Consider the following 23,592-nt stretch of genomic DNA (forward strand, 5'->3'; position numbering starts at 1 on the left):
GTCTGTGTGTGTGTGTCTGTGTGTGTGTGTGTGTGTGTGTGTCTGTGTGTGTGTGTGTGTGTGTCTGTGTGTGTGTGTGTGTGTGTGTGTGTGTGTGTGTGTGTGTGTGTGTGTGTCTGTGTGTGTGTGTGTGTGTGTGTGTGTGTGTGTGTTCAGCGGGGACGTTCTCACTCCAGACAGTCCGTGTTGTGTGTCCGGTGCGGGGAGTGACTATAGTGCGGACGTCGAGTCTTCTGCTGTGGAGGCCGATCAGGAGCTGCCAGATGAAAGCGAGTGAGTCCTCTAGATCTACTCTGTGCAAAGTTTGAGAACGCTTTTTATTCTTGACTTTTTATGTTTAATTATAATGATACAGTCTTTATAAAATCAGCATGAAATCAAATGTATGTTATTGGTCTTATTGTGAATGATTCATCCATGTATTTGTTTGATTATTTTAATAGTAATTCTGACCTTGTAATGTTCATAATGTGATAATGTCTAGTGAAGCATCAGATCTGTGTGTGTGTGTGTGTGTGTGTGTGTGTGTGTGTGCAGGTGTGCGGTTCTGTCGTCTCAGAGCTCCGTGTGTTGGTGCGGTCCGTCCGTCAGCGGCGCGTCTCCTCCTGTCATTCAGGTCACTCATCTGGAACACTGAGCGTCTCTCCTCTCGTTTTTTTTTTTTTTTTTTTTTGGTTCCCCTGTGCGGCCGCGATGGAGGATGCACCGTGTGATCTGTTCACTGGCCTCGTGTTTAATGGCATCCAAAGAGAGACGCGTAGCCCCGACACGAACACGCCGCACGACGACAGGAAGCAGAATCACCGACAATCAGCGACACACAGAGACTGATATCGGCCGCCGCCGGAAGAGCATCTCTCTCTGTTCTCAGGGTCACATCGATGTTTTAAATGTTTGTTTTGAGGTATAAATGAGCGAGGCTGACACACCTGACTGTGTTTGTCTCTGCTGGGCTTCTCCACGTGTCGTCGGTTCAGACGGATCACGGCCGGTTCCTGCGCTCCTCCGTTTGGATTCGAGGCGTCTCACGGTCGTCATAATCGCTCCGTGCTCGTTCGAGCTCTAACACTACTAGCGTGAGTTTTTAGTTCCGTTTTCTGCATCACAGAAAGCCATATTTAGTGCCGATCACAGCCGAGGCCTAACGCTCCCGTCTGCGGCGGGACACATCGTGCACTTTACGGTGCTGAGGGATCATGGGATGGTTGCTTCTACACTACTTGATGAATCACGTCGAACACCATGTTAAAGCTTCGTTTGAAGCCGTGTGCCTTCCTGCAGAGTTTCACTAATGACACGGTGCCTTGCCTCTTTCCCTCAGCAGAGTTTTATGTATTTAAATGACGTACATATTCAAATTTGCTTTCTGTAGGTTTTGCCTGGGTTTAGGTTGTTTTTTGGATGTTTCAGAATGTCTCTCCATGTTTTTTCTTGTTTAATTGATCAAGTTTGTACTCAGCAAAAGGATCTGAGATGATATACAGCAAGTAGATGAAGTGACGCAGCGCCGATCTTGCCATCGACTGTGATTTAAACTCCATTGTTCTCTATTGTCTTCAGGTTTACAGCAATATCACGGATGTTTGTGTCTGTCATATGTTTTTCAGTTTTGATGATTCCAACAACAACGGTTATGCAAATATAGCGATGATGTTCAGAGGACTGTGGATGGATTGAGAAATATTTTTGGTGGTGGATTTTTCCATTGTTATGGTCTTTAAAAATGTATTTAACCAAAAAATTTGTGTCAGAAAGCTTTCAGTGGAGATCTGACGTGAGTCTCTGTGAATCAGGGGTGCTCAACTCCTGGAGATCTACCTTCCTGCAGCGTTCAGTTCTAACCCTGATCAAACACACCTGTCTGTAATTATCAAGTGCTCCTTCAGATCCAAATGAATTGGTTCAGTTGTGTTTGATCAGAGCTGGAGCTGAACTGCAGGGAGGTAGATCTCCAGGAACAGGGTTGGGCAGCCCTGCTGTAAATAGTTGATGGATACAGTGTGAACTGTGAAGTTAATCTCGTCACTTTCTGTTAATGATCAGAGATCTAAAACTGAGCTGTAAGAGGAATCAAATAAACATTTCATTCAATTTCACAATAAATCTACATCATCAATACTGAAGAACGCTACAATGTGTAATTTTTGTCACTTTCAGATACTATTAAAACTGTTTTACAGTGAGTAGAGGATCACGACTCTAGAGCGAACAAGTGTTGGTGGATGTGTTAGTATTGATGAGTGAGTGAGAGAGAGAGAGAGAGAGAGGGAGAGAGAGAGAGAGAGAGAGAGAGTGAGTGAGAGTCAGTAGGAGGCGCGTGCTCAGTTCAGTTCAGCAAATAAACATTTCATTCAATTTCACAATAAATCTACATCATCAATACTGAAGAACGCTACAATGTGTAATTTTTGTCACTTTCAGATACTATTAAAACTGTTTTACAGTGAGTAGAGGATCACGACTCTAGAGCGAACAAGTGTTGGTGGATGTGTTAGTATTGATGAGTGAGTGAGAGAGAGAGAGAGAGAGAGGGAGAGAGAGAGAGAGAGAGAGAGAGTGAGTGAGAGTCAGTAGGAGGCGCGTGCTCAGTTCAGTTCAGTCGGTTTGAGCCGCAGTGACGCGCCGCAGACCCGCAGCGTCTGGTGAGTTAAAGTATTTGTCTGATTAGTTAACCGTCATTGACCAGTTGAACACTTTTTACTGTAACTGCGGAGTTTGACGGTCGCTATGCAGGTTTAAATGTGAAAATGGCGGTGCGGCTACAGGCCTGATCCAGATTAAACCTGATTACTGACAGACACACACGAATGCGTGTGTGAGAGACACACAGGTGTGTGACAGGACAGTGTGACGGTCACAGCAGTGTGTGTTTGTTAGCAATGACACTTTATTTCTCGTTGGATCGCGTCAGAACGGCGTTAGCCTTGACGCTAATGTGTTAGCCTCTTAGCATGAGTGTGCGGTTCATCGGCGGAATATTTACAGTTTAGTCGCCGAATTGCACAACAGAATTGGATCCACTAGGCCCGGATTCGCAGTGATGAACAATTAACGAGTTTGAGACTCATTTGCGATCATTTGTGGGTCTGTGGACTCCGTAACGGGCGGCGGAGCGGCGCACACCGGTAACAGGCCTCAGAGACACCGATAAACACATAAACATCTCTGGACCAGCGGATAGACAGCTGATTATAAACGCTCATACACAGATATCAGCAGCACACTGACACACCATAAACACTTATATAGACACATTACTTCAGAGAGAAATAAGTTATGAACACTCTGAGATTATAATCAGACATTATATCAGACTGATCACGTTCACTGCAGCTGAACACAGTTGTGTTTTAGAACTGCATTTACTTCTGAAAAATGTAGGTAGCAAAAACGTCATTTACATGAAATCTGCATAATGTGTATGAAACCAAGCCAACATTGAACTGAATAATGACAGTATGGTCTTTTGTAGTGCAGAGTGATGATTATTAAATCACATCATTGATTCTTCTTTTCCACTTCAATGCTGTGAAGCTGAGTTGAATCAGACTTTATGGTGTAGAAGTAAAGGAGACTTGGCCGAACTGAGCTACTAGTTAATGCACTGTAGTCTCTCTAGTGGACACTAACAGCTCGTCTGACGTCCTGCACAATCACACCGACTCATGTGAGTCTTTGACAGATGTTGATGCTGTTTCTCCCATCAGCCCTGCGGTCGCAGATACTCGTACGGTACGTGAATGTCTGAAGCACAGACTCACCGCAGACCGGCCGATTCGCACGCCACCGTTCACCAAACTTGAACCTGATGCTAAATTTGATAGGGATGTTTCTCCTCCACCGGACGTCCATGAGGTGAAATTCAAAGAGATGAGTCAGTTTTGCTGGCAGAATTTGGTCACGCGAGGGCAAACGTGACCGGAAGTGTCGGCTTCATTCTATCTGTATGTCCTTCATCCGTCTGTCTGTCCTTCATCTGTCTGTCTGTCTGTCCGTGTCTCATGGACGGACCGGAGGTTAAGCGGATTAAAGTTGCTGTGATTGCAGCAGGTCTTCATGACTGGAGCTGTTTGTGCTGATGTGAATGTCTTGTGTTGCAGTGAATCATGGCTCACAGTGACGGCTGAAGGAGCACAGGCGTCTCACGCACATCGATTGTGAGTTGATCTTATTTCATCAGATTCTTTATTACGTTGGATGGTTTGGGGGTGACGAGGTGCTGATGGGTTAGTCGGTTGTGAATCGGTTTACGGGGGTAATGAACTGCAATATTTTATTTCATAAGGTTTCCTGAGGTCGAATTTTCAGTTTTCTACCCTGATTATAGCCCTCTGATTCAAACTCTTTGTGTGACTGTTACTACATTTGTACTGTTACAGATGGTGAGATGAACTAATGGTGAAAAGTGTTTATTACAATATTATATTCAGATCTATACTTGTGAAATAATTTCTCTGAATCTGGAGATCCAGAGTTTGTTCTTCAGTTTCAGCAGAGACCGGCGTTCAGTTCGGCCTCATCTTTAGAAACTTCTCGTCAGTCTGTGGAAGTTTTGACGCATAAAGCTAGAAATCCAGAATTATTCAAAATGGCAAATGCAGTCGCAGTGATTATACTGAGAAAAAACAAATCCCATTTTCCATAGCAGTTTTTTTTTTTTGACTGATCTGAATTTTATTGAAACAAGCCTTGTTCACTTGTTTTGTGGACATGAACAAACTATTTTTTAAAAAGATAAAACGTCTTTTGATTAAAGCATTCCAGTTGTATACGGTTTTATAATAATTCATATATTTTATTTTAATATTACTTTAATAAACGGAATAGAAAACTGTTAAAAAAGGGAATGAGACTTTAGACTCGGTGTGTGTGAAGATGATAAATGATGTTAGTGACGATTAGGTCGTGGGACGATGAGCTGAGCATGTGTTCATTCAGGTCCTGTAGTTGATGGAGTGTGTCGTGTGTTTGAGGTCATGGCCACGGGTTCCTCCAGAAGCGACTGTAGCAGTAACGTCAGAGAACGCTCCCAGCTGCACGCCGTCGGTAAGATAACACCAACAGGAACAGGAAGTGACATGTTTTCTTCGGATACTGAGTGTGTGTCTTGTCTGCCTGTGTCAGTGTCATGTGCCAAACTCAAGAGGAAGAAGAACTGGTTTGGAACGGCCATCTACGTGGAAGTGACGTCAGAGGGAGAGAGCAAGAAAACCGCCAAATCCCACAGCTCATCCAACCCCAAATGGGACGAACGTCTGACCCTGTGAGTCCATCTAACCAACGTACACTCGTACAAAACTGTGCTGTTCATGAGTGTTCAGGACTAATGGCATAAACTGCTTAAACTAGTCTTACAAGTGAGTCATCTAATGACTAAATGACTTTTTCTGTAAGACTGCTCTTTACTTTAAATCAGTTACATAAAAAGGTAGGACTGATGAGTCTTGGGCACGCTGACTGTTAACATCACTGCTCCAACTTTAATAGTCAGAAACACAATTTGCTGCTAATTTACTGAGATTCTCTGTTGCAGCTTTTTAATTAAGTTTGCATTTTCTAACAAAATAGAGACTAAATAAGAAAGCGAATCGACATGCTCAGCTGTTTAGTGCTGATTCTGACGGGCTGCTGTCACAGGCGTTTAACGTGCTGCTGATTCTGTGTGTCGCCGCAGGAATATAACGCCGCTCTCGCAGCTGGATTTCAGAGTTTGGAGTCATCACACGCTGAAGGCAGACGCTCTGCTGGGAAAAGCCTCCCTGGACCTGAGCGGGACCCTCCGGAAACATGAGGGCAAATGTACGTCTCAGCACCCGTGACGCCCGCCGTTTGCTAGTTTACACACGTCAGAAACATTATTCGTGATCAGACAGATTATGGTGTTTGTGCTGTTTAACAGGAAGAGCACTAGCGTCAGCTCAGAACTCAGTATGAAGCTCAGAGAGATTAGTGTTCGGTGTTGTTGTTGTTTTCAGTGGAGAATGTGCGGGAGGTGTTGACGCTGACCGTGGACGGTAAGAACGGAGTCGTGTCCACCGGTGAACTCACAGTCTTCCTGGACGGGCTCTCGTCTGACCCGCAGCACATGCACAATGGAAACTCAACCACTGCGAGCAGTAAGAACACCTGCACTTTAATCTGACCTCTGACCTCCAGCTCTCCGGCTGTCTGTGTCATCTGTCTGTCTGTCTGTCTCCAGAAGTCCATCAGAATGGCGATGCTTTTCATGAGAACCCAGACGAGAGTTCTACAAGGACACAGAACAGGTGAGAACCTGCAGGATCCTGGTTCCTCATGACACACGTGCAGCTCATGTGCCAAGTGTTTCTATCATTAGTAGGGATGTAACGGTATTGTAAATACCGTCGGACCGCAATAGCAAATTTTTTCGATACTACCGTGGTCGCATGACTCGATAAAACCATAGGTCTTCTAAGAAAAGTTTGCTCAGGCGAATGGAGCGAACGGGAGGTAGCGGGAACTACAATTCCCATCAGCCCAGGCGTGGCCATCATCCTTTGCGGTCTGTTTCCCGCCCCCCTTGAACGTCAAGTTCATTTTATTTTCGATATAGCGCCAGATCACAATAAAAGTCATTTAAGGTTATCTTTCCTATAGAACAGGGCTATACATTGTTCTTTTATTAAACAAACTAAATTGCCTCGTGTTATTTATCTTATTTACACGAAGGCATGTCATTTCTGTCTCTACACTGTCACGCGTTTACAATGTCTCCTCCGCGAAAACACGGACGGGATCGCGGACTCCATTCATAAAAACCGAATTTACTATAGCGCGAAATGCCAAGGAATTTGTCGATTATTGGATTAATAAATCAAAGTTGGTCTGTCACTTAATTCAAATCGCGATATGGACTAGTGTCTGTGAAAACTGAAATGCAGAAAGACCGTTTTAATATGAATCCTGCATGTTCCGTTTGCCTCTGTGTGTATGAATGGAGGAGACACGTTTTTTTTTTACTGAAGCACGCGTGACGCTCACGCTAATTTTTGGCATTTGCATCTCACATGAACAGATGAACTCAATCTCCAAAGCTGCTGTGAGTGTCACTTTTACCGTTTCATTTGAGAAAACTAGCATCATATCATACTACGGTATACACAGAAACTTTACGGCAAACTGTCAAAATAAAAGTACGGTTTAACATGTAACAGAACAATATTAGTCCTGTATTACCTTTGTACAGTATAATGTAGGTGTTTATATATTCCTATTTAAATAATTTACATAAAACAATATATATGATAAAAAATAAATATTACAACAAGATTAACCACTTAATTGTAGAACAAAAATACTACAATTATTATTTAAACGTTTTAAACTGAATATAATTTTTCTTCCATGTATTGATTTTAACAGTAAACCTCTGTTTGTTTGCCAAAAATTAAAAGGGTTTATTTTTCATTTGATTAAAAATAAATGTTTATGCTTTCATTTGATTATCAGAAAAATAAAAACACACAAGAATTTCTAAAAAAAAAAAAAAAAAAAAAAAAAAGCAAAAGATTGTTGAGCCCTATTGTTCAAAATGTTAAAACAGAGAGTTTTGGACTTATTTTTCCACTGAAATGAATGTTTTCGTTATTACACAAAGTAGGCTAAAGTACTGTGAAAAAAAAGTAACGTGGTTACATGGTTTAATAATTTTTTGTTATTAAAATTGTTCCTGTTTCTGTAAAAAGTTCCTGTTTCAAAGTTTACAGATAGATGGCTTATTTGTATGCCATTGATATGTTCAGTGTTCATGTAAACTGTTTAATAAACACTTCTGGTACTTTTTTCGAGTCTCTTCATTAGTTTTGTTTTTCCTGTAAATGATTCAATAAATACCGTACCGTGCCATTCATACCGAGGTATTACCGTACCGTGAAGTTTTGATACCGTTACATCCCTAATCATTAGCGAAGTAAATATACGGTTGGCTCAGTTATGCACCGTTACTAACGTGATTCTGCAGATCTGTGAACGGCTCAGACGGACTAGAGAATGAAGCTCCGCCCACCTCATCTGCCAACAGTGAGCTTAGCCCCTCCCCACTCCTCAATGGAGACAGAGACTCCTCCCCCTCCCACCGAACTCCGAGTCCAAAGGCCACTCCCACTCCGCAGCCCTCCGGCACTGACGTGAGCAGCGCAGCCGGTGAGAGTCGCACGTCACGTCCTGCTGCTCGTTTCCTGTAGATGTCGCAGAATGTTTTTTGCAATGATTGTCTTGAATAATATTTCAAAATAAACCAGATAAATGATTCTAGCAGTCCATCTGTATGCTTTGGCTGATTGATGTTAGGGTAAGAATAAGATCATTTAACCCGAGTCTGTCTGTCTGTCAGTGAACGGCGAAGGATGTGAGATGTCGTCTGCGGGTGATAATGAGGACGCTGCCGCTGCTGATGTTTCCTGCAGTACTTCCTGTACTCCTGCAGGTGGAGCTGCTGCCGCCGCCGCCTCATCATCACCACCCTCCTCTTCCTCATCTGTACTGGCCACCACACAGACCGCTGCTGCCTCCGGCTCCGGCTCCAGCCCGTCTGCACCTGATGGAGGAAAACCACGACAGCAGCCGCCTCCAGCCGGGCCAGAACCGCTACCGCCCGGGTCAGGCTCTCTCTCTCACACACACACACACACACACACACACACACACATACATACACATACACACACACACACAACACACACACACACACACACATATAATGTTACGCATTCCGCTGTAATCTGAGTGAGTGTGTGTTTTCTCAGGTGGGAACAGAGGAAGGATCCTCACGGCAGAACCTATTACGTCGACCACAACACAAGAACAACAACCTGGGAGAGACCGCAGCCCTTACCGATCGGGTGAGACGCCTAACGCCAAACACACCGCGGCTGCTTTGACTTCAACTGCTGAAATAGCAGAAGCGTCTTCAGAATCTTTCTGCTGTCTCAGTTCAGAGTTTGAGTTGACGTCTGAGCGGCTTGAGCCACTGATCGCTGTTTTTGACCAGAATGCTCATAATTACAGGGCCACAGGCTGGTCAGGTTGCGCAGGCATCATGCATGATTCTCATATATTAGTGCATTAACAAAGAGAATTAATTGAAATCTTTAATCTTGGAAAAAAAAACATAAATCTGATTTCAGAATGAGCACTTTGGAATTTGTAGTACATATGAGGCGTCTTACTGAAATCAGATGATGGCCGTGCAGTGGCTTCGCTCTTCCAGTAGTTTATTATAGATCAGTGGCTCGACGGAGATGCGAGTTTGTGGCGGGGCTGATGGAGGAGTGTTCAGTTAAAACATTTAAAACCATATTAATGTCACTTTACTAGAGAGTGCAGTGCAGGTTTTTAAAGCAGGTGGATGCGTGACGTGGATCTGTGGGCAACAGTGGAGACTCAACAATGGAAATGAAGTGTTGCATTTTTTGTATTTGTACAAATGTGTAGTAACGTTAATCGTGTTCCTTGTTCGTGTTGTTGGTGACTGACTCTCGCTGTCTGACCGTAGCTGGGAGCGAAGGGTGGATAACCGCGGCAGGATTTATTACGTGGATCATAACACGCGCACCACCACGTGGCAGCGGCCGACGATGGAGTCTGTGAGGAACTTTGAGCAGTGGCAGTCACAGCGCAGTCAGCTGCAGGGAGCCATGCATCAGTTCAACCAGAGATACCTCTACTCGGTACATTGATCATTGTTTGTGATCGTGATTAACTCATTTACACAGTGATGCTGTCAGGGTCAAAGTTCAGCTGTCCTCTCTGCTCATTCTCTCTCTCTCTCTCTCTCTCTCTGGTGTCATCGCTCTGATGGGCTCTTAGGCGTCCATGATGTCTGCTGAGAACGATCCTCTGGGGCCGCTGCCGCCAGGCTGGGGTAAGTTAGCGTTCACTGCTGGTTTACGGCACACGTGTGGTCCGTCTGTGAGAGTGAGTGTGTTGTGTTCGTGTTCTCAGAGCGCCGCGTCGACACCAACGATCGCGTTTACTTTGTCAATCACAACACAAAGACGACGCAGTGGGAAGACCCGCGAACACAAGGGTGAGTGAAGCTCATGGTGTAACCTCTCTGACTCTTCAGATCTCACTGCGTGACTCTCATTACGTGTGTGTGTGTGTGTGTGTGTGTGTGTGTGTGTGTGTGTGTGTGTGTGTGTGTGTGTGTGTCTCTCTCTCTGTGTGTGTGTGTGTGTGTGTGTCTGTGTGTGTCTGTGTGTGTGTGTCTCTCTCTCTCTCTGTGTGTGTGTGTGTGTGTGTGTGTGTGTGTGTGTGTGTGTGTGTGAGTCAGGCTGCAGAATGAAGACCCTCTTCCCGAGGGCTGGGAGATTCGTTACACCAGGGAGGGCGTGCGCTACTTTGTGGATCATAACACACGCACCACCACCTTCAGTGATCCGCGGACGGGCAAATCTGCCGTGTGAGTCAATCAATCTCACACAACTTGTGTTTCCATCCCTAAAACATTAGCGTATAAAACACTGTTTCCATCCCATGTGTTCAAAATTAAATTGTCACTTTTTTGGAAGCTGGCACAGAATATCAGTAATAAAACAATAAAGAGTTTCTGCCTTTTTTACTCCATATTAAATGTCTAAGAGAGTGCCATAACAAAAACTGTCATGTGATTTATTCATCTCAAGTGATCGCATACGTTTTTTTATGCGCATTTTAGGATTTTAATGTGCATCTTGGCGTTTCCAACACAAAACATGGATGGAAACGTAATGCCATTACAGGCGCTGTGTTCTTCTAATGAATGTTTGTGTGTCTCGCGCAGCACTAAAGGTCCACAGATCGCGTACGAGCGAAGCTTCAGGTGGAAACTGGCGCATTTCCGATATTTGTGTCAGGTAATGCTAGCTCAGCTCTTCAACACACATGAAACATGCGTGTATGTGTTTTCCAAACATGTTGTCTGTGTGTTCGCAGTCCAACGCTCTGGCCAGCCACGTGAAGATCACCGTATCCCGACAGACGCTGTTTGAAGACTCGTTCCAGCAGGTCTGAGAAACACACGTAGCAGAAGCTGCAGTCAAGTTCAAGTTTCTGTCTCATTTACTGGTTCTGTTTTACTCATTACTGTAGATCATGAACTTCAAACCGTATGACCTGAGGAGACGTCTATACATTATCTTCAGAGGAGAGGAGGGACTGGACTACGGAGGCCTTGCTCGGTACGACACGCACAGGGAATGAAACACTCGGCGTACGGAACGCGCACGTGTCAACCGCTGTTTAACTTGCCTTCGTGTGTCGGTGGTTTGCAAGAACATTGTGTTGTTTGTGAATGTCGGATCATCTCAGGATCTGCTGAGTTTATTTTCTTACTGACATCAAAGACTTCAGATCATAGGGGCTAGGGCTGCACGATATATCGAAAAATTATCGTTATCGCGATATTAGTATACGCGATATCAGTATCGCAGAGAGTTGCGATAATTGACATTTAATTTATGTGCCAAACATTTGTGCGTTGCATGCGTAGGTTGTCCTCATTTGACCAAACAGATGGGGGCTTACTGTCTTTATACCCGCCTCCTAAGTAGGTGCTATAATGCTATTGGCTAGAACGGATGAACAGGTGAACCTGGTGGCTCAGAGCAGAGGATGAAAAATAAATACGGCAGGAGTATGAAGGAAGAAAATGACAGCAGCGCTGAACTTTTGCCTAAAAAGAACTGTACAGGAATCAAAATTGCCACCGTTTATGCTCCCAAAATTTAATCTGCACAACCTCAAATTATATTTGCGAGCATTTGTGCGAGTGCGAGAAATTGTTGTGGTGCGACCTAGTTTCATTTCTTTACAAAACTTTCGCTAACCTAACTACTGCACAGACTGCTGTGAGCTGATGCGTTCGCCGTTCTCTCCAACATTACATAACCATTTAAACTTAATCAGTATTGTTACCTTTAATGAAGATTTGAGATATTAGCCGTCTTCCTGTCACTGACAATGCGCACCGCTGAACTAGGATCTGGACGTTTTTTTCTGAAACCTCTGTTCCGGATTTGCACAAACTGCATTGCAATTAGGGGTGTGTGGTATGACGATTTTTGATTGTGGACAGTACGCTCTGCACTGCCGAGAGTTTCGCGTGATCCTTAAAACGAAACCAAAAGTAAAACTCATAGGCTACGCGCATTTAAAAGCAATTTTAATACCCCACGTTTAGAGAGCGCAAATTAGGCTAGATAAAATATCTACGCTGTTATTAGAATGTGGGCTATAATAAGTTTTGAAGTTGTCTATAACTCTGTATCATACTTGAAAAAATTTGGTCTCTATATTGCACTTTGAATATTGAAAGAGTAGTCTACTTTGAATATGGCTGCATTTATTGTCTATTTTTTGTTATTTATACTGTAATTTTTTAAAAATTTTATTCTGAGGCTTTCAGAAACAGCCCATTTGATTTGCCTGGCAATTGGAATCAGCCATGAAGAATAAAGATCAGTGCATTACTAAAAAGAAATTGGGTGCTCCTAATTTTTTTTCATGCTCCTAACTTTTTGAAGTTTAATGGTAATTTTAATAAATTTTGTTTAATAATATGTTTTATTAAAAAAAAAACAGGCAAGGCAAGGAAATATTTAGTTTAAAAGATGCTCTTACATGTAAATAAAAAGTAATGTTTGAAAGCAATTCATTTTGTGTTTGCAGGTCTATGGTAACAGCAAACCAGAAATCAGAATATCTGCTGAGGTTTTAAGTCATTCATAGTGTTTTAAAGTCAAAATTTTTGCAACTTCCTTGACATAAATTATTATTTTTTTAATTAGATTTAATTCGGATGACAGAAGAATATCTATTACCTGTTTATTTTAGCATGATCATTACATATATAAAAGATTTTAAAAAATAGATAATAATAGCAATAATAATTAAAGCATTTCTCTAGGGAAATGAAATATCGTTATCACAATATTCAACACCAATATCGCATATTTCCCCAATATCGTGCAGCCCTAATAGGGGCCCAAACCTCTGAAAGAAAAGGGTCAAAAATCAAACTTGACTGAGGAGACATAGGCCAAAATATATGTTGCATTATATTCAAATGATATTATATTGCAATGTATTAAATTTGTAACATTTTTAAATAAATTATCATTTTAATCTTTTTTTTTTTCATTTAGTTCACTGTTTTGATTTGAAGCTGTGTGTGTGTGTGTGTGTGTGTGTGTGTGTGTGTGTGTGTGTGTGTGTGTGTGTGTGTGTGTGTGTGTGTGTGTGTGTGTGTGTGTGTGTGTGTGTGTGTGTGTGTGTGTGTGTGTGTGTGTGTGTGTGTGTGTGTGTGTGTGTGTGTGTGTGTGCAGGGAATGGTTCTTCCTGCTGTCTCACGAGGTGCTGAACCCCATGTACTGTCTGTTTGAATACGCCGGCAAGAGCAACTACTGTCTGCAGATCAACCCGGCGTCCACCATCAACCCCGACCACCTGTCCTACTTCTGCTTCATCGGACGCTTCATCGCCATGGTAAGTCTCACACACACACACACACACACACACACACACACACGTACATCAGTAAAGCTGAAGTCCGTAGACCAGTCGCTCATTTCTGTCTTTGCAGGCTCTTTTCCACGGCAAGTTCATCGACACCGGCTTCTCGTTGCCGTTCTACAAGCGCATGCTCAATAAGAAACTGATCTTGAAGGATCTGGAGTCAATAGATCCTGAGTTCTACAACTCTCTCATCTGGATCAGGTTTGTGTCTGATTATTATTAACCATCCTGACCTTTTGAATGTGAAAAACAGCTAACGAGCACATCGTAGCACTAGAGTTCCTGTCTTCAGTTTTCACAGATCCATGACCTCGAATGATGAGGTCAGAGGTCACAGTAAACATTTCTACGGTCTGCTGTCAGAGATCCCTTAGACTGATCGCCGCTCATGTGATTCATCCGCAGAGACAACAACATCGAGGAGTGCGGCTTGGAGATGTACTTCTCGGTGGACATGGAGATCCTGGGCAAGATCACGTCACATGACCTGAAAGACGACGGTGCCAATGTCCTGGTGACAGAGGAGAACAAAGAGGAGTATATCGGGTAAGACCGCGGCGCCTCACGACCCTTGTTAGTGTCAGGTGTAGCTGTGGACTGATGGTGTCTCCTGTCCCGCAGACTGATGGCTGAATGGAGGTTTTCTCGTGGCGTTGAGAGTCAGACCAAAGCGTTCCTGGACGGCTTCAACGAGGTGGTGCCGCTGCAGTGGCTGCAGTACTTTGATGAGAAGGAGCTGGAGGTGCGTTCGTGGTCCGTTTTACTCGTCTGAACCCGTCTGAAAGTGCTGTCGGTGACAGGACGGTTCTGTGTGTTTGCAGGTGATGTTGTGTGGCATGCAGGAGGTGGATCTGCAGGACTGGCAGAGGAACACCGTCTATCGTCACTACACTCGCAACAGCAAACAGATCATCTGGTTCTGGCAGGTGTGCAACACCTCTCTAACTTCACTATTGTATCATTTTTGTGCTTAAAGATGGTTAGCGAAAACCTGAAATGTTTATTGCAAATAATTTGATTTTGGCAACACAAATTTAAAAAGTAAAAATATATACAGTATCTCACAAAAGTGAGTACACCCCTTAGATTTCAGCAACCACTTTAGTACATCTTCTCAAGGGACAATACTATAGAAATTAAACTTGGATATATTTTAGAGTAGTTATTGTGCAGCTTGTATAGCAGTATAGATTTACTGTCCTCTGAAAATAACTCAACATACAGCCATTATTGTCAAAAAAGCTGGCAACAAAAGTGAGTACACCCTAAGTGATAACAGCAGTATGTTGTTTAAAGCCACATGACCTATTCATCATGTTTATGATTTTGTCTGCTTGACAGAACCATGCAAACTTGTGTATCTTGTATTAGAGCAGTTCAAATCTGGTGCTTTAAGTACAATTCTCTCATACTGACCGCTGGATGTTCAACATGGCATCTCATGGCAAAAACTCTCTGAGGATTTGAGAATTAGAATTGTTGCTCTCCACAAAGATGGCCAAGTCTATTAGAGGTTCAGCAACACCCTGAAACCCAGTTACACTACAGAGGTCAGGGTCACACAGAGGTTTTCCAAGATGGGTCCCATTCGGAACAGGCCTCGCAAGGGTCGATTAACAAAGTCGAGCACTCGTTCTGTGCGTCAGGTGCAGAACCTGGCTTCAAAAAACAGACGCATGAGTGCTGCCAGCATTGCTTTAAAGGTTGCAGAAGTAGAAGGTCAGCTTGTCAGTGCTCAGACCATACGCCGCACACTTCAACAAGTTGGTTTGCACAGGCGTCGTCCCAGAAAGAAGCCTCTTCTAAAGCTGGCTCACAAGAAAGCCTGCAAACAGTTTGCTGAAGACAACCAACAAGAGCATGAATTACTGGAGCCATGTCCTGTGGTCTGATGAGACTATAAGATAAACTTGTTTTGCTCCGGTGGTGTCCAGCACGTGTGGCGATGCCCTGCTGAGGAGTACCTACAGTCATCATGGTCTGGGGCTGCATGAGTGCTGCTGGTTCTGGGGAGCTGCAGTTCATTGAGGGAAACATGGATTCCAATATGTACTGTACATTCTGAAGCAGAACATGACACCTTCCCTCCAGAAACTAGGCCGAACTGCAGTTTTCCTAACCCTAACCCCAAACACACCACCAAGATGACAATTGCCTTACTGAGGAAGCTGAAGCTGAAGGTGATGGGATGGCCAAGTATGTCTCCAGACCTGAACCCTATTAAGCTCCTGTGGGGCATCCTCAAGCGTAAGGTGGAGAAGCAGCATGTGTCTAACGTCCATCAGCTCATGATGTGATTATAGAGGATCCCAGCAACAACCTGCAGCTCTGGTCAGCTCCAGGCCCAGGATGATGAAGGCAGTGCCAGATAACAATGGTGCTAACACAATATATTCACACTTTGGACAAGTTCACTTATTGTGTACTCACTTTTGTAGTACTCACTATTGTCATTATTTTGACAATTATGGCTGTATGTTGAGTTATTTTAAACAGGACAGTAAATCTATACAAGTTGCACATTGACTACTCTAAAATTAGGGTTGGGCATCGAGAACCGGTTCCAACTTGGAACCGTTTAAAAAATAACGATGCCATTGGAATCGTTTAATAAAATTTGTTTTCGATTCCGATCATCGGTTCCAAACACGCAAGTTTTGGTTTCCATTGTGGCCACCGTATTTCTGGAAATGCTTGCCGCGCGCTTGTTCAGTTGCAGCTATGGAGCACGGTAAGCGGCGCTCAAAAGTGTGGCTTTATTTCACACTAAGGGTGTACTCACACTAGGCAGTTTGAACCGTGCCCGAGTGCGTTTTACCACCAAAGCGCGGTTCGTTTGACTAGTGTGAGTGCTCGTTTAGCCGGCCCTGGCCCGCTTGGAAGAGGTGGGACGGTAAAGTTGGACTCGGGCGCGGTTAGCATGCAGTGTGAGCGCTAACCGTGCTGGAGCACGGAACAGGACGCGTGATGTCGCGTTTTTGCGAGGTAATCAGCGTTTTTATAGTCCATAATCAAAGCTGCAAAGTCCTTGCTGCACTTCAGCTGGTACCTCGCAAACCTCCTCATACGAGCAGCACGATTGCGCGAAAATTTTCGTGCCACAAATGCGATAGACATGTTTAACGATAGGCTGTGGACAACCGCGGAACAAACGACTCAAAATTACTATCCACAAAGTAAAAGAGCGATGGACTAAATTGCGTTCAGCGAGAGCGCGCTCTTCCTGTGTTTTTACATGCAACACATGTGACAAAATGATATCTTGCACGGGAGGATGCACTACGAATATAACGAAACACCTACGCCTGCATGATGTACAAATTAAGGGGTGTAGCGTGTTTGACGTGCTGCGCAGGTCCACTGTCTCATCATGCACAGAGAGTCCAGACCAGGGTGCAAGTTCTGCATATATAAATCTGTTTTTGGGCTGGTGCAGAGGCATTCCTAATTTTCTCCTACATGGGCTGCAGCTCCTAAAACTAAAACTCATATTGAATCAAAATAAAATTATCCTCTGTGAAATCAAATGAGCCTGTGACATGTTTTGACTCCAGCCCACAAAGAATCGGAATTGAGAATCGAAAAGAACCGAAATCGAAAGGAAGAATCGGAATCGGAATCAGAATCGTTCAAATCAAAACGATGCCCAACCCTATCTAAAATATATCCAAGTTTCATTTCTATAGTATTGTCCCTTGAGAAGATTTAAAATGGTTGCTGAAATGTGAGGGGTGTACTCCTTTTTGTGAGATACTGTAAAATAAATCATTTATTTAATGAACTAAATTAATATTACAATGTTTTTTTAAAGTATTACATATACTGTTGCAATATATAATCCAATATATAATCCAATATATAATCCAATATATAATCCAATATATAATCCAATATATAATCCAATATAGATCATTCTAATAATAAATCAGTATATTAGAATGATTTCTGAAGGATCATGTGACACGTAAGACTGAAGTAATGGCTGATGAAAATTCAGCTTTGCATCACAGGAATAAATTAAATTTTAAAGTATATTACAATAGAAACCATTATTTTATATTGTAATAACATTTTGCAATATTACAGTTTTTTTCTATATTTTTGATTAAATAAATGCAGCACTGATGAGCAGAAGAGACTTTCTTTAAAAACATTACAACTCTAACTGACCCCAAACTTTTGACCGTGTGTGTGTGTGTGTGTGTGCGTGCGTGCGTGCGTGCGTGTGTATATATATTTTCTGCTTAGTTTTGAAGCAGTATGCTAATAGACTTCATAAGGTTTGTTTTTTCTGGAACAGTCTTGCATTGGGCTGAGCAATACATTAATACAAGTTCTGTTCACATTGATTCTCAAGGTCTAACAAACATGTTAATGTTAGTTAACGTTACCTAACCCTGTCAGTGCTAAATGAATTACGTGATGACGTTTTTGGCCGTATCGCTCGGCGCTAGTCTAACAGCACGTGGGCTATAAACACACTTTTTACTTCAATATTTCTTTCACCCTTATTTATATTTAAATTAGATGTCTATTAAACGGGGATAATTTGACCTGCTTATTATCTTTCATGTTGAAGCGATTTCTATTAGTCGTTTCTACAGTATTTACAGACTGAACTGAAAGAGGAAGCTGGTTTTAAAATAATCTTGTTCTGCTGTGTCTGTGTGCAGTTAGTGAAGGAGGTGGATAACGAGGTGCGTCTGCGTTTGATGCAGTTTGTGACGGGCACCTGCAGACTTCCTCTGGGCGGCTTCGCTGAACTTATGGGTGAGTCTTCAGTCTCTCCAGCCGTTTCTCTGACATCCAGTGAATCCATTCAGAGCCTTCAATAAACGTGCAGAACGGTCATCTGTTTATTTCCCTCGCGCGTGTGACCCGGATGCATCTGAACCCTTTTCTTGCGATTCTTCATCCTCCAGGAAGCAACGGACCGCAGAAGTTCTGCATCGAGAAGGTCGGCAAAGAGACGTGGCTGCCCCGGAGTCACACCTGGTGAGTTTTTTAGGATGAAACTAGACGTCGCAGGCAGACGACGTTCACGACTCACTTGTTTTTGTCTGTTGGCAGCTTTAACCGTCTGGATCTGCCCCCCTACAAAAGCTTCGAACAGCTGAAAGAGAAGCTGCTGTTTGCGATCGAGGAGACGGAAGGTTTCGGTCAAGAGTGACGAAACGTCTTTCTCCTTTACGGCGACGCGTCAGCCAAGTCAAACAAAACCCTGAAACTTGCACAGATGATTACCAATGTAAATAAGCTATTTTGTCATTTTAAACCAAATCTTTATCTTAAGACCTCATTTAGCGATCTTCATAACATGATTCCCCATGAATATGCAAGCGTTCGAGCTTTTCTGATCTTTTCAATGCTGATATCTATATACAACAACGCTTTGTTTTATTCATTTGGCGGGTTTTTAAAATGAGCCTGAAAAAAAAACAACAACATTAGAGAGATTTTATAGTAGAACTCAAACTTATGGCTCTAGTTTTATAGAGCTTTTACAGAATGATTGTAGAGTTTGATCAGGTGCCTGGGGTTTTTCTTTCTTTTCTTTTGTGTTGTTGGACATTAAGTTGTGATTGTTAAGCGCTTGCATGGCTGCCTGCAGAGTGAGAGATGATTGGACTCCTGTAGAGCGACAGACAGACCGCTGTCTCACATATCATTCATCACCATTGGCTCTGGACAGTATTGCCGTTGTCACTTTAGACTGTCGATCAGTATTCGTCCCTCCAGTAACAGAGTCTCTGCAAACGCTCAGAACGGCGGCAGCAGCTCAAGTCAGTTGTGCTCCAAGCACTTCATTATTTCTGTGGCCTTTGACCGTCAGGGGAGGAAAACTGTGTCCATGAATATCTTTCATATTAAAATATATGAGTTCAAACAAACTGCGGTGTCTCTCGTGTTCTTCAAGCACTGATGGAGACTTGTGTGTGTTTTTGAAGATTCCTGTGGGGTTTTATATTTTTACTCTACAGCTGCATCTCAACAAAGAACCCTGAGCCCAACATAAATATAGATGGTAGTTTTTGCTTTATTTAATTTGCACAAAGAAGCTCAAACTATAGAAGAACATTTCTATAATTTTAGTTTCATTGCTCAAAACATTTGAAATCTGAATCACGTACATAAAGAAAAACAAAAAACATTGTTTCATGCTAACATCAGTGTTTTTATTGTTTCTGAAATTTGATAAGTAACTTCTAGTCGGTTGGACGATTCTGAGAAAATGATGGTAAAGGGAAGTATTCAGAGTTTCCAGGTGCACACGTGTGTTGATTAAACAGATTAGCCACGTGTTGAAGCTTCACTCGATGATCTTTGATCAGTCCAAGTCCAAGGTCTCTGTTTGCTATCGAGCGTGTCGTATCTGTGGACTCGTCCTGTCAAGGTCTGTCGTTAATCCATTTCTGAAACTCCAGCAAATCATCAATACTAGTCAATTACATTCAGATTTTGTCCCTTTGTTTACCCTCCGATAATGGCAGATACTGAAAGAGTCTGAAATAGTGAACAGCAAATTTCCATCAAACACAAATCAAGGGTAAGTCATTTTAAAGAACAGTTCCAGGTTAGGGTTGGACAACATCGGGACTGATTCAGCTGCCAGTCGTCATCCGTTGAGTTTCTTCAGAAGCTCCAGCGCTTCTTTATGAACCTGCATTGGGCCAAACGTGACAATTAGGCCTCTGTAGACGATATAAGAGATGAATCTGATCAAACTCTGCTTGCAAACCTGTTTGTCTTCTTCAGTGACCGCAGGATAATCTCTCGCTTTAGTGAGCCACAGCGCCGCCCGCTTGACGTCTCTCAGCATCATGTAGGTCTTTCCCAGCATCAGCAGGTTCTTGCTGTAGAAATTTGGGTCAACTAAATAGAGATATTGAAATGTTAAAGTCGTGTATAAAATAACAAACACAACAAGATGAAGGTGAATGCGTTCATACGGGACCTTCTTCAGCTTTCAGGAAAAATGCCAAAGCCTGAGGGAGACAGAACATTTATTATTCCCAATGTTTCAGTGCTAATGAAGTATCTACATAATTATTCATTTCAATCACCTCTTCATAAGTGGCTGTTGGAGGCGACGCAAATATAACGGCTGCAACTTTCCGCTGGTACCACGGTAATTCAGCGAATGCGAAACACCTGCAAACACAGTCAAAGGAACGATCATTGAGTTATTGAAGTTATGTGCAGATTCGTCGGTGTATTTATCAGAATACAAACTCACCAATATCCAAGAATATGGATGGACGTTGCATCTTTTGGATTGAGTTCAATCGCTCGCTGTAGATAAGAGCGTTAAGATGTTTCGTTCATTTAGTGGCGACTGTGACCTAACTAGTGTAGTTCATTCACCCACATTAACATCTTACCTCTAAATGGTTTCTAATGATGTAGGAATTTCCTATTTTCACTTTGATCCCTTCATAATCACCAACGTCACTGAGGCAGATTGCGAACCACTGCAGAAGAGAGAGTGATAAACATCTGATGCTCAAACACTGCAGATGAAGAAACACAAATGGTCATCTACTTTGTGTGCTGCAAAGGAAGCCTCGTTTTTCTCCAGGGCTCTCTGGGCGTAGTCGAAGGCCTCGTACGTGAGTCGCTTCTTCTCGTCGGAGCCGATGCTGGACAGTAGAGCCAGATCACGGGACGCTCGAGCCAATCTCCACAGAAACTCGGCATCATCGCTGGAACAAGAGCAAAGCCAGAGATACGTTCACTCTCTGTCCTCTGACAGTAACATCTCAAATATGTTGATTCATATGAAAATAAGAAAACTTTGTCATCTAACACACTGCTGATGTTTGTGTTTTAGCTGAAAATAATATTTCATCTGTCAGTTCTCTGTCATCCTGAACCAATGAGACGGTAAGATTTAATTGAAAACTGCCCTTTTGTCCTTTACCTGCAGCCTCAGGTTAGTTTTTACCTGTCTTTATACTGTTTAATTAGGTTTCTCAGGTTAGTTTTTACCTGTCTTTATACTGTTTAATTAGGTTTCTCAGGTTAGCTTTACCTGTGTTTGTGGTGCAGCAGGAGCTGATGGAGTTTCTGTGTGTCTCCGCAGCTGTACAGATAATCTGCTTGTTCTAAAACTTCTTCAGCTGGACAGAAGATGTTCTTCAATAAACCAGCAGCGCTAAAACTTGATGTAAAGCTCAATGTTGACAAAAACAAGAAACACTACCTGAGACCAGCGCTCGAACCGAAGAGAAATGCGTGATTCTGTCATAGATGAGGAATGACAGCGGAGTCACAGCCACCAGAAATGAAGCTTTTCTGTTCTGACAGCCACAAAACACACAACACCGCTCACAAATACAACAACTCTATTGATAATGGGTCAGAAATAACAGCTTCTATGACTGACATTCATTTGCTCTTTCACCCATAACCTCTCTCTCACACACACACACACACACTTTAACCTGGTCATGTCCTGCATTTGATCCTCACAAACATTCTGAGGTAGGGTTACTTACTAAAGTTCTGATTCGATCGGTCCAAATGCGCTCATTCATCTTCCTGATCTTCACATTTCTGCTCACAAACCGCTTGAAAACTCCGAATAAAGTCGCGGACGCCATCAGATCTGTCTGAACACCAGACTCTTATTCTGTGTGAAGAGCTGAGTGTGAGTTCTAGCTGTGCTTCTGCTGTAGAGCAGGTTAGCGCTGCTAATAAGGCTAATGTGTGTTTCCTGTGCTGTTTCCTCCAGCAGGCGGCGCTCAACACTCACTGCCGGAAAAAGATAAGCACTTGTCGCAAAATAGTCCTTGCCTCTAATAAGCTATCATTTTCAAACTGTTGAAATGTAACCTCACGACGACAATACAAAGATACATAGTGCAGAGAAGTCGAGCGAGAGGAACATCACGTTGCATGATGAAACACGTGACGCCGTTTAAGAGACTGGAGATGACGCCAGCAGGAGATGCGCTGAATCTGTTGTTGTTTGTAACCACGGCAACCAGTTACATTTAATGTCAGTTGCTGCGGAGAAACATAGTGAAACTTTGTTACTTAAGAATGCAATAATAGAAACAACGTCGCGTTTTCTGAAAGCATGTTACGAAACATGTTTAAGATCAAGATTCTCACGTTTCATTCAAGTGTTAATAAGAAGAATAAGAATAAGTCACTGTGTGGCATTTTACATTCATTTAAATATTTAAATTAAATATGTATGTAAATATTGCATTTTAATCAACTACAGTTTTTCACACTTGCTAAAACACTAAACCCTATTCTCTGAACCAAATCTAACTCTTTCTGTAAAACCTTAAACAAGTTCAGGCAGTTTAGACACTGTTTGCGGATCTCATGCACTTTTTTTGCTAAACTTTAAACACATTCTCACTAAGACACAATTTGCTCTGTGATGAACTTGTGATGCAAAACCCTAAACACAGGAAAGCATCGTCGTCGTTTACACACAATCATTCAAAATTCTTCACACTTGTTTCTATTTAAATAAAGAAATTATAAGCCAGTTCAAAGTGCACAAATGGCACAGGTGCATCCGTCAATCTGAGAGGAGTGTGAAGAGGAGGAAGAGCAAAACCAAGAACAGTCTTTTCAGATGAAATTAGAGCTACTGTGATAGACCATGTTCTTGTGCATGAAATGACAGAGTTCAGCCAAATTTGAGCAGATTCTGTGGCCACCATAATCAGTTGGAAAAGTAAAGTTAACAACCTTTTTTGCACTGTATATTTTATACACTGTATTATGGTCATTTCAGTATATTCTTGTGTAGATCTGCAAGACCACGTTAGGGTAGCATTTCTCAATACTTAGGTCACTTTTTCAAAACTCTTCACACAACACCATGTGGACTAAACTGTGGATCAGTTATCATTTGCACATGTTTACGTACTGTTTTCAAAACGGTTAAACTTAAGTTCAAAACCTAGCGCAATACAAAAATAAATAAGACAGAAATTTGTAACAATTCTACAATAATATCAAATAGAAAAATACTTGTGTGACCGAGTATGCAAGTTCCCTCCCCTGCATTTATGATTGACAGCCTTTTAGAGCCGGGGATTTGTTATATAA

The 23,592-nt window shown here is 42.6% G+C and overlaps 3 protein-coding genes across 5 annotated transcripts in view; 2 read left to right on the forward strand and 1 right to left on the reverse strand.

Annotated features, from left to right (window-relative positions):
• Positions 1–2,126, forward strand: part of snx16 (sorting nexin 16) — a 6,355-nt gene extending 4,229 nt beyond the window's left edge. Inside the window, exons 7-8 of the mRNA XM_073830911.1 lie at positions 157–273; positions 538–2,126. Of these exons, the coding sequence (XP_073687012.1) occupies positions 157–273; positions 538–637 (217 nt within the window). The 3' untranslated portion in view covers positions 638–2,126. The remainder of the gene's footprint in view (positions 1–156; positions 274–537) is intronic.
• A 412-nt stretch (positions 2,127–2,538) lies between these two features.
• The window catches only part of wwp1 (WW domain containing E3 ubiquitin protein ligase 1), a 54,970-nt gene continuing 33,916 nt past the window's right edge, over positions 2,539–23,592 (forward strand). Inside the window, exons 1-25 of one of the 3 annotated variants that reach the window (XM_073830489.1) lie at positions 2,539–2,642; positions 4,101–4,157; positions 4,939–5,046; positions 5,125–5,263; positions 5,675–5,799; positions 5,976–6,116; positions 6,200–6,266; positions 7,982–8,163; positions 8,354–8,618; positions 8,766–8,861; positions 9,515–9,689; positions 9,829–9,883; positions 9,964–10,048; positions 10,295–10,423; positions 10,784–10,856; positions 10,936–11,007; positions 11,092–11,180; positions 13,326–13,485; positions 13,583–13,716; positions 13,921–14,061; positions 14,137–14,257; positions 14,337–14,441; positions 18,189–18,285; positions 18,438–18,510; positions 18,586–19,406. In XM_073830489.1, coding sequence (XP_073686590.1) covers positions 4,977–5,046; positions 5,125–5,263; positions 5,675–5,799; positions 5,976–6,116; positions 6,200–6,266; positions 7,982–8,163; positions 8,354–8,618; positions 8,766–8,861; positions 9,515–9,689; positions 9,829–9,883; positions 9,964–10,048; positions 10,295–10,423; positions 10,784–10,856; positions 10,936–11,007; positions 11,092–11,180; positions 13,326–13,485; positions 13,583–13,716; positions 13,921–14,061; positions 14,137–14,257; positions 14,337–14,441; positions 18,189–18,285; positions 18,438–18,510; positions 18,586–18,685 — 2,694 coding nt within the window. In that variant the 5' untranslated portion in view covers positions 2,539–2,642; positions 4,101–4,157; positions 4,939–4,976 and the 3' untranslated portion in view covers positions 18,686–19,406. Of the gene's footprint in view, positions 2,643–4,100; positions 4,158–4,938; positions 5,047–5,124; positions 5,264–5,674; positions 5,800–5,975; positions 6,117–6,199; positions 6,267–7,981; positions 8,164–8,353; positions 8,619–8,765; positions 8,862–9,514; positions 9,690–9,828; positions 9,884–9,963; positions 10,049–10,294; positions 10,424–10,783; positions 10,857–10,935; positions 11,008–11,091; positions 11,181–13,325; positions 13,486–13,582; positions 13,717–13,920; positions 14,062–14,136; positions 14,258–14,336; positions 14,442–18,188; positions 18,286–18,437; positions 18,511–18,585; positions 19,407–23,592 lie in introns of those variants that run through there. The other 2 variants (XM_073830488.1, XM_073830490.1) reach the window with 2 other exon arrangements.
• On the reverse strand, positions 19,727–22,231 carry rmdn1 (regulator of microtubule dynamics 1). Its single transcript, XM_073830493.1, has 10 exons — positions 22,014–22,231; positions 21,719–21,815; positions 21,548–21,635; positions 21,059–21,218; positions 20,898–20,987; positions 20,753–20,808; positions 20,580–20,667; positions 20,471–20,501; positions 20,255–20,388; positions 19,727–20,176 (listed from the first exon to the last, which is right to left on the reverse strand). The coding sequence occupies exons 1-10, from the start codon at positions 22,116–22,118 to the stop codon at positions 20,132–20,134; spliced, it is 894 nt and encodes a 297-aa protein (XP_073686594.1). The 5' UTR covers positions 22,119–22,231; the 3' UTR covers positions 19,727–20,131.

The sequence above is a fragment of the Garra rufa genome, chromosome 24, assembly GCF_049309525.1.
Source record: "Garra rufa chromosome 24, GarRuf1.0, whole genome shotgun sequence".
NCBI classification, from domain to species: domain Eukaryota; kingdom Metazoa; phylum Chordata; class Actinopteri; order Cypriniformes; family Cyprinidae; genus Garra; species Garra rufa.

Bases quoted from the DNA above. Each gene is read 5' to 3' on its own strand.
- rmdn1 (XM_073830493.1), bottom strand. From the start codon at position 22,118: ATGGCGTCCGCGACTTTATTCGGAGTTTTCAAGCGGTTTGTGAGCAGA. The intron at 20,502-20,579 runs GTGATTGAAATG...TGTCTCCCTCAG, and splicing joins CAACAGCCACTTATGAAGAG to GCTTTGGCATTTTTCCTGAA. The intron at 20,177-20,254 runs GTTTGCAAGCAG...GGCCCAATGCAG, and splicing joins TCACTGAAGAAGACAAACAG to GTTCATAAAGAAGCGCTGGA.